Below are 13,871 nucleotides of genomic sequence, written 5' to 3'. Positions count from 1 at the left end.
CGAATCGAGATTGACCTCAGTTCCAATTATTTGTAAAAAATGTCTTCATGAACGGGGATGACACACTGATGAGTGACAATAACATTTTCAAAAACAATAAAATAGTTTTTTATGTCATTTTTTAAATTTTAAGATATACTGTTTGGTTTTTGTCGTTTAAAAAGCTGGTTCTTTTTTAACATTGTCAAATAAATATATTTGAAGTCATAATTTATTTTGTCTTAAAAATGAAAACAGGTAACTGCAAAACCAAAGAGAGTCTTATTTTAGGATTTGAATTGTTCTCTCCCCTTTATGTCCTAGTATTATTTTAGGTAAATTGTTAAGTAACCAATTTATATTATTGCATAATTTCTAAGCAAAATTCATTTAAAATATGAATTTTTAAATATAGTTACTCAATAATGTAAGTTGAGTACCAAAGTATTTACCATTATTTTATTCTACTTATAATATTATCACAGTACCAATTAGTAGCAATCCAGAGGAAGATATTGCAACAAAGTATCTATTGTGAACAATTATAAGTACTAATGAGATTAATTATCACTAATCATTAGAGAGAAGTAAATATATAATAATGTAAACATGTCTACAAATTGCATCAATCCAAACAATATAGTACCAAGAAAAACATCCTTAATCATTTAAAACAAATAAATAAATAAAAACAAAAAAAAAAAAAAAATACTCTAGCTCTCTCTTTAGAACCTAAGCCTCATCAACAACAAGAAACTTCAATTTTTGGTGTCAAATTTGTTGCCTTTTGGTGCCTAAAATTCTCACCTTGTTTATCATCTGAACTCAAATGCTTCCTAAACATAGCTATGAAAGCTTCAACTCTTTCATTCAACTCCTCCTTAGACAAAACTTCCACATGTTCATCCTCTTCTTCCTCTTCCTCATCAATCTCATTCTCAACATGAACATCGTTAGTACTAATACTATGATTAGTACTAATGCTAGCACTAGTCCAACATTGTTTTGTGTAACATTCTTCTTTATTTTCTTGAGAAATTCCACATGCACTTTTCTTCAATTTGTCATCATTTTTCATATCTTCAATATTGCTTTCACTTTCTAAATTTCTACTACTCCAATAATTTGGCTTCATAGACATGAAAAGAATGGCTAATAGAATAACATTGAGGATTAAGAACACATAAGAACGCCACTTTTCGACTAAGAAACTCTTTAGACACACCATTAGAAGAAATGTACCTAATGTGAACATTATAGTTTGTATACTATCTTCATTGAAATCTTGATCCTCTTTGGTTTCTCTATCACACTCCCTCTTCAAATCCATATTAGAGAAATTAACTTCTTGTTTGTTTTTGCTTTGAATTTGAATTTGAGTTGAGGAGGTGTAAGGTAGAAAACTTGACTATAAATCAATGTGAGAAAGTGGTTTTATGTGGAAGCAAGAATGATAGTTATGTTAGTGATGTGGGGGACTTCATAACCACAATGAAAGAGTAAAGTTGTGATGATGAGAGAATATAACAAGTGAAGATGTGAGTGTGAGTGGTGTAAGGTTATGAGGAGACAAGTAAACATAATACAAACAAGGAATGTTGCTTTGTTACTTGGCTCCATTTGTTTGATGATTTTTCTTATCCAATTTAGAATCAAATAGTTTTGGAAGTTAGAGTGTGTCTAGTCTTGGCGTGCAAATACCAAATCACCAATAGTTACACTGCCCTTGAAAGAGTGATAGGCTTGTGACATAGGCCATAGTGGCCAAGATTCCTGCACATTAAGAGAATCTCGCAATCATGCATTTGGCACATCGGAATATTAAATTAAGATTGAACGGTTTAAATTATGAGTTTGGTAAATTTATATCTTATTATACAAAGTGTTCAAACTAGATCAATAGTCGAGATTGTCAGCTATGTAAATGTGTGATCGTGTGAAATTCATTTCTAGCCAAGCCCTAATTTCTTGTTGTTAGGGAATCCCGCAGCTAGCACATCTTGAATTGTTAGACCATGATCAAACATTTGGTATCAAAAGTTCGATATTATACATAGTTGTATATAAAAGTCATTTGAGCAAGATCAACGATCAAGATTGTCATCTACTTAAATTTGTGACCGAATAAAATCTATTTAGATATAGACCTGATTTCGCTATTGTCATAGAAACTCTCAATCATACTATCAACACTTCATGAACAGTTAGATTAAGATTAAACAATTTACATGACACATTTCACTATACAAATTGTCTGATCAAAGATCAATAATCAAGATTATACCTCAAGTTTATCTTTGCTTTGGTTATTTCAAATCTTGGTGAGTGTATATTTCTAAAACAAAATCATGATGTAGAAGTAACACTACAAAAGAAGCACCTAGAGAAGTGGGGAATTGTAGTGTCCTATTCAAAAACTGAATGACCAGCTGGCCTATTTGTTGCGAGTAAAAGAGCACTATTACTTACTAGATTTACTGTGTAAGAAAAACAAAAGAAAAAGGTCGAAACGTGATGGACCAAAAGCACGCTTGATGTACACATATAATCACACAATGTTCTCACATGGCCACATGTCATATGATGTAATAAGCTATTTTCAGCTTATTGCTTTTTTACCCTTATTTTGATTGTATAAAAAGGAACCAGCAATAGTACATAGCACAAAGTAAAGTCATTTTTGGTGTTAGAAAGTTCTGCATGTGAAGAACCATGTAGGGACTTTGCTTTGAGTAACTTTGCTCTTGTCTATGGTCCCATAATGGTGGTGGGGTATTGTCTAAACTCAATAAAAATATCTCTCAGGAATAGGGTGTGAATAGCAACCATTAAATTTTTATGCATTTTTACTTTGTTAATTCGTGTTATATATAGAGATACAATTAAGTTATGCGACTCTCAACTCTTATCATATTTACCATGTGGACAATAACTAATTCTCGAGTCAGTAACGAGACACACAGTTTGTTTTTCACACGAGGTTGAATTGCCACTCAATTGAGGGACTCCATGAATCAGACTCGGGTTCTTTTTGTGAGATCTCAACACAATATTATGAAGAAAATCAACACTAAAAGGGAAAGGAAAATACTCATTTATTGCTAATTCACATTTCACAACATTCAACTCATTAAATTGACATGAATGTATTGAGTTCCTCAGACATGCCAATTCAAAATGATAGTGTTTTTAACATGACATCATTTTCACAACAAAAAGAAAGGTATGATTGATAACATGCCAAATCTTTTCAAAATGTAGTCCACAAACAAAAAGGTTGAAGCATGCTGTGTTTATATCACAGCTTATGTGAGTAAGATTGGTAAGATGAGTTTGATCCTTTTCAATATCAAAAATAACATTCCACCAAAAAGGCAGTAATATTATATCTGAGGTAAACTAGTTGGTGGATCAGCTGGAACATCAGCACTTGCCTGCAATGTAAACAAACAAGTCAACTAATTTATATTCTTGAATGTTAATAATATCATTTTTATTTTAAGAAAAATGAATATGCACCGACAGTGTAAAATAATTTTATACTGTCAACCAATAACAATGTTTTCCCCCACATCAATCCACTTCGCCCCCACTTTCTTGATATGACATGGCAAATTGATAGTTTTTTATTAGATGATCGTGTAAAACTATTATACAATGTCAGTGCATCTCCGTTAAACTCTTTTTATTTTATGTATAGGGGACTAGAGACAAATATACATAACTTACAAAACCAAAAACATATGGTTCAGTTTAATCCGTAAATGTGTTAAAAAAAATCTTAATTCTTGGAACATTGTTAGGATTTGTCATACCTGAAGGTATCTTGTGATCAGAGTTGTAGTACTGAAATTAAAGCCTTGAATTGGTTCTCCTTTTGTACGAGATGCATTAAGTTGCTTTCTGACTTGAGTGGCTAATGACTGTGTTAACATCATGCAACAACATCAAAGAAAATGAAATTCAGAAAACAAAGGTGAAGACTAAAAGTCAAATTTACAAATGTGCATACTGTTGAAGTTATAGGTTTAGTCGGTTTAGATTAAAAGAGGAGTGAAATAATGAGAGCTGGAACATTATTGACAATACTTGATAATAGTTTGATACTCAGGGTCTGTTTGGATGGCTTATTTGAATTTATCTATTGGCATAAGCACTTGTGAGACTATTTGAGAAACAACTTATGACCCTTCATAAGTTGTTTTCAGCTTATTTCCATAAGTTATCCGGAATAGCTTATGAAAACAACTTATAGTTTATATGAAAACAATTTGACTTTATTTTATCATTTTTTTATAGAAGTCTCTTATGCATAAGCACTTATATATGGTAAGCACTTGTGCTATAAGCATTTAATTTTTTTACTCAAACAGGGTCTAACTTGACACAAAAGACCAAACACTTATTATAAGAAAATCAGAAAATAAATCATAATAATAACTATAAGTAGTATAAAAACTAATTTTAAGAGATAACTTAAGATGCTTCAAAATTATAAATTGATCATACGAAATAAACTAAAATACTCTAATATAATATCATATATATTATAAGATATTTTCTTATATTCCAACACATAAAAAATGAAAATTCCATCAGAAAGACATGACAGCATATTTCTCGTGCAAGCAAGGCACACGAAAAGGTTACTTGTCAAATACATACCTTCCCTAGCTCAACTCCCCACTGATCAAAAGAATTGATGCCCCATATGAAACCTTCTACGGCAATTCTGTGTTCATAGATTGCCAACAACTAGGAAAGCAGATGGGAACTGACATTAGTCTCAATTTGTACAGATATCAAAGGAAAACCAATTATATAAGTTCAGCAAGGACATAATTACAAATTATGTAAAAGTTCAGGAAGAACTTAATTCAAAATTATTTAAAAGCTTGGAAACTTGTTTAAAAAAAATTTAGTTCAAGGACCTTATTACAAATTACTCAAATAGTTTAAGGACCACCAAAGTAATTGAAAATTTTAAACATTCATAATGAAATCACATTGATGTGTAAAAAACTAGTTTTTAAGAATTCTCGAGATGTTAAGGTAAGTTTAATTTTAAGAATTAGTATTTCAAAATAATCAATTTCAGCAATTACATTTTTACACAATCTAAAAAACACTTATAAAATAAAGTAAACATATGGATCCTTAATTATTTCGTTTTTAATTGTTAATCATATATAATAGGAAGGGGCACTAACCTGTCCAACATTATAAGCATTCAATGAAGGAAGCAGAATGCTGACAGAAGGCCGGTTGCCTAAGAATGTCTGCGGAAAAATGAATGCATAGTTAGGGGACTGCTGACTCGATAACTCATAAGCAGTGCAGAAACAGAATGGAAATTACCTTGTGTGACACAAGATGTTGAGGAACATTCTCATTCTGCAATTGTTGGGGAGTCTGTAGAAAAAATATTATCGATTATATCCCTCGAAACAAGTCAAAAGAACGCATGTAAAATACAATTAAGAACTACTAAAAACATGCCAACATAGAAAATTGGAGTACATCTCAAACTAGTCAATTAAAATTCTCTACTCGAGTGGATCTCTATCTCCTAAGAGGATTTATCCAAAACAAGCTATATCCACTATCAATAAAGGATAAAATCCTCAGGTAAATGGGTCTTCTCCCCTACACCCTAGCCTTTTGGTGTCACCTCTAACTTAAACATATAACTTAAACTTCAGAGTGCATTTTGCATATATCTTGGTTCGTAGACAAAAAACAAGAATTATCATAGAGATAGTGGCAACGTCAAGGGTCTCCTTCCAATAACTGTGAAGACCAGGTTCAGTTCTGTATTTTTAATTGCGGAAAACAGAGGTTTGTTCGAATTCTGCTACATAACAGTATTATAGCGCCGCTACAGCCGCTATTTACCAATATTTTGTACTAAATAGTGTATCGCAGAACAATAGCCATTTGTTTGAATTCTGCTATGTTATATCCGCTATTTAACAACACTGACCAGGTTAATCTTATTACTATTCCTTAAAAAATAATCAACAACTTGATCACAGATTCACAGTTGACTCATTTTCGTTTATTTTCTACTCTATATTGAGAAAGAACTAGACTACTCCATATTTATAAAAGACAAAAGAAGAGCATCTTTGTAAACATTAAAAGCATGAATTAGGCAAGAAAGGAGAGTAAGAGTGTACCTTCCCATAGGCAAGGGCATCTGGCTGTGCAAAGAAGTTTGACATTAGCTCATCATGGTTGCTCACAACCTCACCTGCATAGAAACGCACATGAGTTTGAATTGGATATCTCAAATACAAAAAGAACCGATATAAAATTCAAACCAAGCATCATCCATTATAAAAATTTGATCATGGAAGTGGAGACTTTACCTTTTAAATAAACAGGTTGCTGACTTTTCACAACTCCAATAAAATCACATGGAATAACGCGTCCCTAGAAATTAAGATATTTAGATATGCATGTTGTTTAACAAAGTTTGTTCATACTAAGTGATAAACATATTGGAACATATACTAATTAAGTAAATTGCAAATATCTTCTGCATATCACCTGGTGTATAAGTTGATAAAAACTGTGCTGTCCATTTGTTCCTGGTTCACCGAAATCAATTTCACCAGCCTCAAATGGTAGAGGGACACCATCAATTGAAACACCCTTGCCATTACTTTCCATGCTAACCTAATTTTAGACAATACACTAAATATAAGAATCGAGAGAAGCAGCATTAAAAATTGCTTGAGCCTTCATTCACATGTAGAAGAAGTAACAAACATACTTGTTGAATATGTGGTGCCAACTTCTCCAAGGCTTGAGTATAAGGTAAGATGGCCTGGATTTTAATCACAGAAGTTTCAGTTATCGAAATTTGTTGGTTAAGAAAAAACACAAAAAATTCAATGGAACAAATTAGGTACTCACTCTGGCAGGATATCCAAGAAATGAGACATTCCATACACTCAACAATCCCAGAAGCACCTGGTGCATGGAAAAAAAAAATTGTGAACATGTCATCTTGCACTTGGAACAGAAATATTTTAATGCCACATAGATAAATAATCCAGAAGAAGCGGAAGGATTGCTGTGATTAATGCAGTGTTGTCAACTGCGGATCGCAGTAAATACTGTTTTGTTCAAATTATGTTATGCTACAGTGATACAACGCTGCTAATAGCTGCTATTTGATAACACTTTTTACTATATAGCATATCGCAGAACAATAATGATTTTTTCAAATCCCACTACGCGCTATAGCGGCTATTTGACAACACTGGATTATTGTTACTCGTTCTTCATCTTTGGAAGCAGTTTATTGCTTGTATAGCAAGATACGAAAAAAAATAAAATTACATGACGAAATCTATGTATATCACACTGCAGAGTTCTGTTATGTATATACTTAATCACAACATATATGAAAATATATGACGAAATTTGTGTGTGTCACACTGCAGAGTTGTGTTATGTATATACTTAATCACAACAAATATGAAAATTAATGTTATATTTAACATGACACTGTACAAAGAGAGAGAATTTAGACAAATATTTCTTTCTCCAAATTGATGTTGTACTATACTATAAGACTTTATGTTGCTAAAAAATCATTCTTGGATCTCTCCCTAATAGCTTAAGGCCTTTAGCATAAATGGCTTAAATTTGGTGTAATATATGCTCAAGAGATAAACAACAGCAAAGAAAACCTGAAGGACACAAACAAAGGTTATTATAGGGACTCTTACAGGTATGTTTCTTTCAAATGGTTCTGAATACATATGTTGATCAATGCTGTTAGCTCCCTTTAAAAACCTTCACAAACAAAATACAAGATATAAAAAAGCAAGCATATGAACATTAAAACATGTTCAGTCAATCACATAGAACAAAAAAATAAAAATAAAATGAATAGATATTTTGTTTAAAGTTTTGTGATCGAAGCAAATACCCAAGAGAACGCTATATTTTTCATTTGGCTGAGTGTTGCATGCAAAAAACATAGGAACATGGAGGCATACATGACAATGTATTATTTCAATATAAAGTTTTCCAAATGACTTGGTTATATTTTATAATTTGCATTATCTAAATGTATTTTCAGGGAAATATGTACTCCCTCCGTGACAATATATAAGCAAAAATTAACTTTTTAGGTTCATTGCATATTTAATGTATCTTGTCCTATAATATAGACCAGATACATTAAATATGCAATGAACCTAGAAATGTGACTTTTGCTTATATATTGTCACGGGGGGAGTATATATTATGTCAAGCAGAATAAAAGTCAACAATACACTTAAAGTAAAATTTATTAAAAAGAAGTTCCAGCAACAGAATAAGAAATCACATACTTCTCAATTACTGAGAAACCATATTGTAGGGATAAGGGAAACACTCCAACAGCACTGCACACTGTAACCAAAATATCAAAAAACAGTCAAAATAAAAAATACCTACTATTCAAATTACTATACTTTTTTTAATTAAAACAAGCAAAAGTGCTTACCACTATATCGGCCACCAACCCAGTCCCAAAATGCAAAAGCATTATTAGGGTCAATGCCAAACTTTTCCACAAGCTGCATTGGAAATTAAGACAATAGAAAAATTAACCATAGGCTGTGTTAAATAATCTATGTGCATACAAGCAGAAGCCAAACAACTATTTCTTAACTCAACAAGCTAATGTCGAAAGAGAAAATAACAAATGGCTTTACCGCAAGATTTGTGCTAACTGCGACCATATGTTTTGCAACGGCAGATGGCCTGAAGAAAAATTGAATTATAAGCAAATCTTCATAATAATGTCAATTCCAGTTAGCATTTACCTTCTACATAAATACAAATATATTTTGATTGAAGAAGCCAGTGGGAATATGGTGGCATGACACGTAATATTATAAATCCAAAGGTCTACTTGGACTGACTTATTTGAGCTTATCTACTGACATAAACACTTCTGAGACTGTTTGGAAGAGAGCTTATGACATGTTCATAAGCTTTTTTCAGCTTATTTTTATATTCTTTCCCGGATAGCTTACAAAAATAGCTTGTAGCTTATATGAAAACAGTTTGACTATATATTTGTTATAGAATACGCTTATACATAAGTCATAAACACTTGTATCATAAGAGTTTTTGCTACAATCACTTGATTAAGTTGTTTATCCAAACAGTGCTCAAAGAGTAAAATCCCCATATCCTATTAGCAAGTCTCTATATAAAATATGGAAAGAAATAGGACACCAGAACCATCATTTTACTACAATTATTGATCGAATACCTTTAATGCTTCACTTACCCTAGAGCAGATACAATCCATTCCCTGAGCGTTCGGGCATTCAACATGGTCTCAGCAGTCGTAAAAGTCTTTGACACAACCACAACTACATAAATAAGAAGAATTGCAGCCATATAATAAAACACAAGATGGACCCGAGTCTCTTAAGTCAAATACGAAAGAAAATAAGAAAAGTTACAATAAACTATTTACCTAGTGTTGTTTCAGGATTTAATCCTCTGATTGTTTTAGCAACATCAATTGGATCAACATTTGCAAGACTGCACGTAGAATAAAAAGCAGTGTACAAACCATGAGGCATAGTTTAAATAGTGCTTCTAAGTATAGTATAGTATAAATCTAAATTAGCCTTGTCGCCACTAAGGATGAGGCACACAAAATAAATGAGGATCAGAAATCTAACTTTTACTTAGATGGTAATAAATCAGACTTCAGACATCAAAGCAATTTTATATACTTACAAGCGCAGCTGACGTCCTTTTGCAGATTCAATTGCTTCAGGATCTGTAAGATGTAATAAATACATATACATACTCAGCACTTGATTAAAGATAACATCCATGGTTGTATGTTCATTTGCATAAGTACTAGAAAAAAGTACAAATAAAAGTAGAAGAAAAGATGATAATAATATAGATGCCACTAAGAGACCAGAAAAGTGTCAGCAACCTGTTTGAAGAGCTGTGTGCACAAATAGTGGACCTAAGAAGCTGCCACCAATACCGATGGCAACAACATCCTTCAGTTCCTTTCCAGTAGCTCCAACCTGCGAAAAGATGATTAATACTCGCAACTCAAATTCCACAAAGTCCACATAAAAATGTTGACAAGCATATTACCCAAGATCCGCTGCGGACCCTCTCAGAAAATTCCTTGATCTTGTCCAAAACATTCCAAACATCTGAGACAACATTCTTTCCATCACTCTGTATAACAGCATCTCTTGGAGCACGAAGAGCTACATGAAGTACTGCTCTATTCTCAGTGCTGTTGATCTGAATGTCCAAGAAAAATTACAAAATAAAAATACGGTGATTCAGAATTGAAGAAATTCAATCCCCAATATATATATATATACTCCCTCCGTCCCAAAATATAAGCAAAAAGTGGTCAACTAAAGTGGATATATCATAGGTACACTCCAACTTTGCAAGGTTTTCTAGATAAGGGGGAGGCATTTCAGAGACCCTTTGATACAGATATAATTGAGAGTTAACACCTTTATTTCAGACGAATGAAAAAATAAATTTAATCGCAGTTGAATTTGTGTTTGTCAGGCAAATGTTAGTGGTTAATTTGTAAGGGATGGGGGGAAATGCTAGTCACAGAGATTGAACTCCGAACCTCCTACATATAAATTGATAAACATAGTTGGATTTGATGTAAGTGTTAGGAACCCGAATATTAAACTGAAAAGAAAGGACTATTTTATTGAAAGAATAGGAGAGAGATCTCTCCTCCAAGCATTTCCCCTTCTACTACAGAGTCACTACTCTATTACTAATACTAAATGTTTACAATGCTCAATAATTTATCTATACCAATGAATTTCCTCTGTCATCGTATCCTCCTGTTTATACAAATATTCCTCTAGCTAACTAACTCTTAACTACTCTGATTCCGCTTATTCTATATACTAACAGTATATGTGGAACTCGTTGGATCAGTGAATAAGTACTTACATGTTCCCCATTGTACATCTGGTTGATTTTTTGCTTGAGGGATGCAACCTACATCACACGACAGAACAACAGATAGAATAATCATTAATCAGATGGTCACATTTCAGTTGGAATAACTTTTACTTAAAAAGAAGAATGTGACTGACGGTCAGAAGCATAACACAACTTGTCTAAAAACCTAAATGAAGGAACTTACCTCAGCCAATTGGAAGAGTTTTTCCCTTGTTTCAAGGGTGGCCTGCTGCCTTGAGTAGTCCAATAGAATTCCGTCAAATTCACTTCAAAGAATGCAAAATTCAGATTCAGAAGGTTATTACATCACATTGTAAGTGCACTATTCAGCTCAATTTTTCATGCACTAAATATTTTTAAATCCTCAAAATTGTATTTTCCTAAATTTATTGTCACAGCTGAAAAAATAAAATATCAGATTGTAAGACTATATAGCTACATAAAGTAAGTGACGTACACAAGCATTGACCGGGATCTCTCTTCGTTACTCAATAAATCACGTAAGTGAGACTTTTTAATGTCGTCAACATGGGCCTGTACAAAGGAGAATAAACATTTAATAAATGTTCACAATTTTTGCATTATGCATATTTAAGAAGCATTGTCAATGTCACACCTTCAAATCCTTCCATGGCTGAGTGTCGGAGATGAGAGTGGAGGAAGCCATTTCGAACTATAACTGATAGAACAATTTCCTGCAAAAAAGTTTCCCCAATTTATAATGTTATTTAGACAGTTATTTTGGAAGAATTTCCTATAACACACAATCATACGAGTTTTCTACATCCAATAAAACATGAAGACAAACTTACAGACGGATAAAAAGAACAGAAAAAAGAGTTAAAAAATCTTAATTCAAGAATGACGATTTAATGTCAGCTTCCAGCTTGGAAACTAAATAAATTCCTAGGATAGAATGCTATGGAAATTAAAAGAGATTAAAAAGACTTTTAAGTTTGTAGGACAATAATGTACTTAAGATCCTTATTCCAAGTAATTTCTGTTCGGCAATAATGTATATATTTGAATAGCAGAAACGTCAATTCATAAGAAATAAATAAACTTTCTAACAGTATGGTATTGTGCTTCTCTTTTGGTACATAAAGCTGTCATGTACGAGACTGGACTGCAGCATAAATACACTAGCCAGCAATATAAAAGAAATAACAAATGGTAAACGAGCCAAGGATTACTCGAGCACTAAACTCACTTAATACTGAATAAAGTTTCTTTAGACCAACAAGCAACAAGATTAGCAGGGCAAATCAACAACTAAAGTTTATTTCTAGCTACAAATTCAGTGAATCGAATGATATTAAATGAATGTTTGGAAATATGAATTTCCACGTTAACAACTCACATCCAACCAAAAGCTACAACTTGACTCTTTTTGGCAATGCCAAATTTTGAGCTTATAGCTTTTAAGCTTATATGACAAAAAAATACTCGTTTGGTAACTTTTTTCACAAACTTATAGCCTATTTTGATAAGCTAGAGCTTATCATTTTTTCTCTCAATTTTATCCCTATCATCTTACATGAAAAATATTAAATATTAATTAAATATATATTCTTTATGTCATTTCATATGTATAAAGTTAGCTCAGCCTTTAATTCTTTCAAACACTACAAATTCAATCAACTGGCTTATCTGCTATAAGCTAGCTTATAAGTTATTTGCTACAATCTCATCCGCTACAAGTTGATTCTCTATAAGCTAGCTTATAAACTATCCTCTAACCACATTACCAAACAAGAGGGGCTGCAACCAAATTTGGAATTAGGTCCATATAAGCATTTAATCAAACACTAGTTATGCAACCAACATTTGGTTTTCTGGGTGATGTTGATGATGATGGATCTCTCATATATAAATCCAAAAAATCTTATAAATCTACCATGTCAAAAGGGATTCACACTAAACATGCATAAAAATCAAGCAAAACCCAACAAGGAATTTCTAAATTGTTATCAAAATCAACCATGTAAAAAGCATTTAAATTCCAAATAGAATAGTAGCAAATTCACTGAACCCAACAGAGAAACAAAAAAACGCAGAAAAGAGAGTAATGGGTTTGAATCATTACCTGAAAAAGGAATCAACTTTGGTAAGAAGAGAAAATGGGGTGTGTGTCTTAGTTTATGATTTGGAAATTGGTATTAATCGCCAAAAAAGCAAAGATTATTAATTTATTATAATTTTATTTTATTTTATATTAGAAGAGTGGAGTGGAGAAGAAGAAACAGATGGCGGATTCAGGTTTTGTGGACGGAAAGATGATTAACCTTTTTTGCTACTGATGGCTCATCTATTATCGTATTATTCGAACATCAAAATATTTTTAATTTTATGTCTTATTTTGAAAATATAATTTTTTTCAAAATTAAAATTATCTTTAAATATTAAAAATAATTACACAAAAACTAAATGAGCAATAAATTGTCTCGTAAATCTTTTTAAAATGACAAAATCAATCATGCTAAAAGTTATATCGATGTGTCCATGTGAGTTAGCTCAATTGGTATCGACATAGTGTTATAAAAACATGAGCCGGGTTTCGAACCCGGACAATTCATTTATTCGTTTTTAAAGTAAAATTTCTAGGCACGAGACTACTTAAAAAAAATATATATATTAATGTTTAAATATCATTTTTGTTTACTAACGTTGTCATAATAATAATAATAATAATAATAATAATAATAATAATAATAATAATAAAATAGAGAGATGCATGCCACCCGCCACTTTTATTTGTATTTAATAATTTCATTGTTATTTTAACATCAATTATTTTTCTTGACAAAAATTTAAAATTAATTATACAGGGCCTATGATGCATGTCACCTGCCCAATTCGTATGTATTATACAATCCCTATTAGTAACATTTAACATT

General features: G+C 31.9%; 2 protein-coding genes across 2 annotated transcripts; both read right to left on the bottom strand.

The window, feature by feature from the left end:
* Window positions 1–556: 556 nt before the first annotated feature.
* Window positions 557–1,515, bottom strand: LOC123906468. The gene has a single exon (XM_045956381.1). The coding sequence runs from the start codon at window positions 1,307–1,309 to the stop codon at window positions 722–724; it is 588 nt and encodes a 195-aa protein (XP_045812337.1). The 5' UTR covers window positions 1,310–1,515; the 3' UTR covers window positions 557–721.
* A 1,535-nt stretch (window positions 1,516–3,050) lies between these two features.
* On the bottom strand, window positions 3,051–13,308 carry LOC123906467 (glucose-6-phosphate isomerase, cytosolic 1). The gene is made up of 24 exons (XM_045956380.1): window positions 13,061–13,308; window positions 11,591–11,669; window positions 11,432–11,508; window positions 11,159–11,240; window positions 10,963–11,010; window positions 10,120–10,275; window positions 9,950–10,046; window positions 9,742–9,784; window positions 9,473–9,540; window positions 9,281–9,365; window positions 8,697–8,745; window positions 8,486–8,558; window positions 8,331–8,391; window positions 7,722–7,788; window positions 6,901–6,957; window positions 6,758–6,811; window positions 6,532–6,660; window positions 6,351–6,414; window positions 6,159–6,232; window positions 5,338–5,391; window positions 5,190–5,258; window positions 4,645–4,734; window positions 3,795–3,902; window positions 3,051–3,413 (listed from the first exon to the last, which is right to left on the bottom strand). The coding sequence occupies exons 2-24, from the start codon at window positions 11,639–11,641 to the stop codon at window positions 3,363–3,365; spliced, it is 1,707 nt and encodes a 568-aa protein (XP_045812336.1). The 5' UTR covers window positions 11,642–11,669; window positions 13,061–13,308; the 3' UTR covers window positions 3,051–3,362.
* Window positions 13,309–13,871: the final 563 nt, after the last annotated feature.

Source organism: Trifolium pratense, linkage group LG2, assembly GCF_020283565.1.
Source record: "Trifolium pratense cultivar HEN17-A07 linkage group LG2, ARS_RC_1.1, whole genome shotgun sequence".
Classification (NCBI taxonomy): domain Eukaryota; kingdom Viridiplantae; phylum Streptophyta; class Magnoliopsida; order Fabales; family Fabaceae; genus Trifolium; species Trifolium pratense.
The sequence above is the reverse complement of the archived record's forward strand: the minus strand, read 5'-3'. Positions and strand labels throughout refer to the sequence as shown.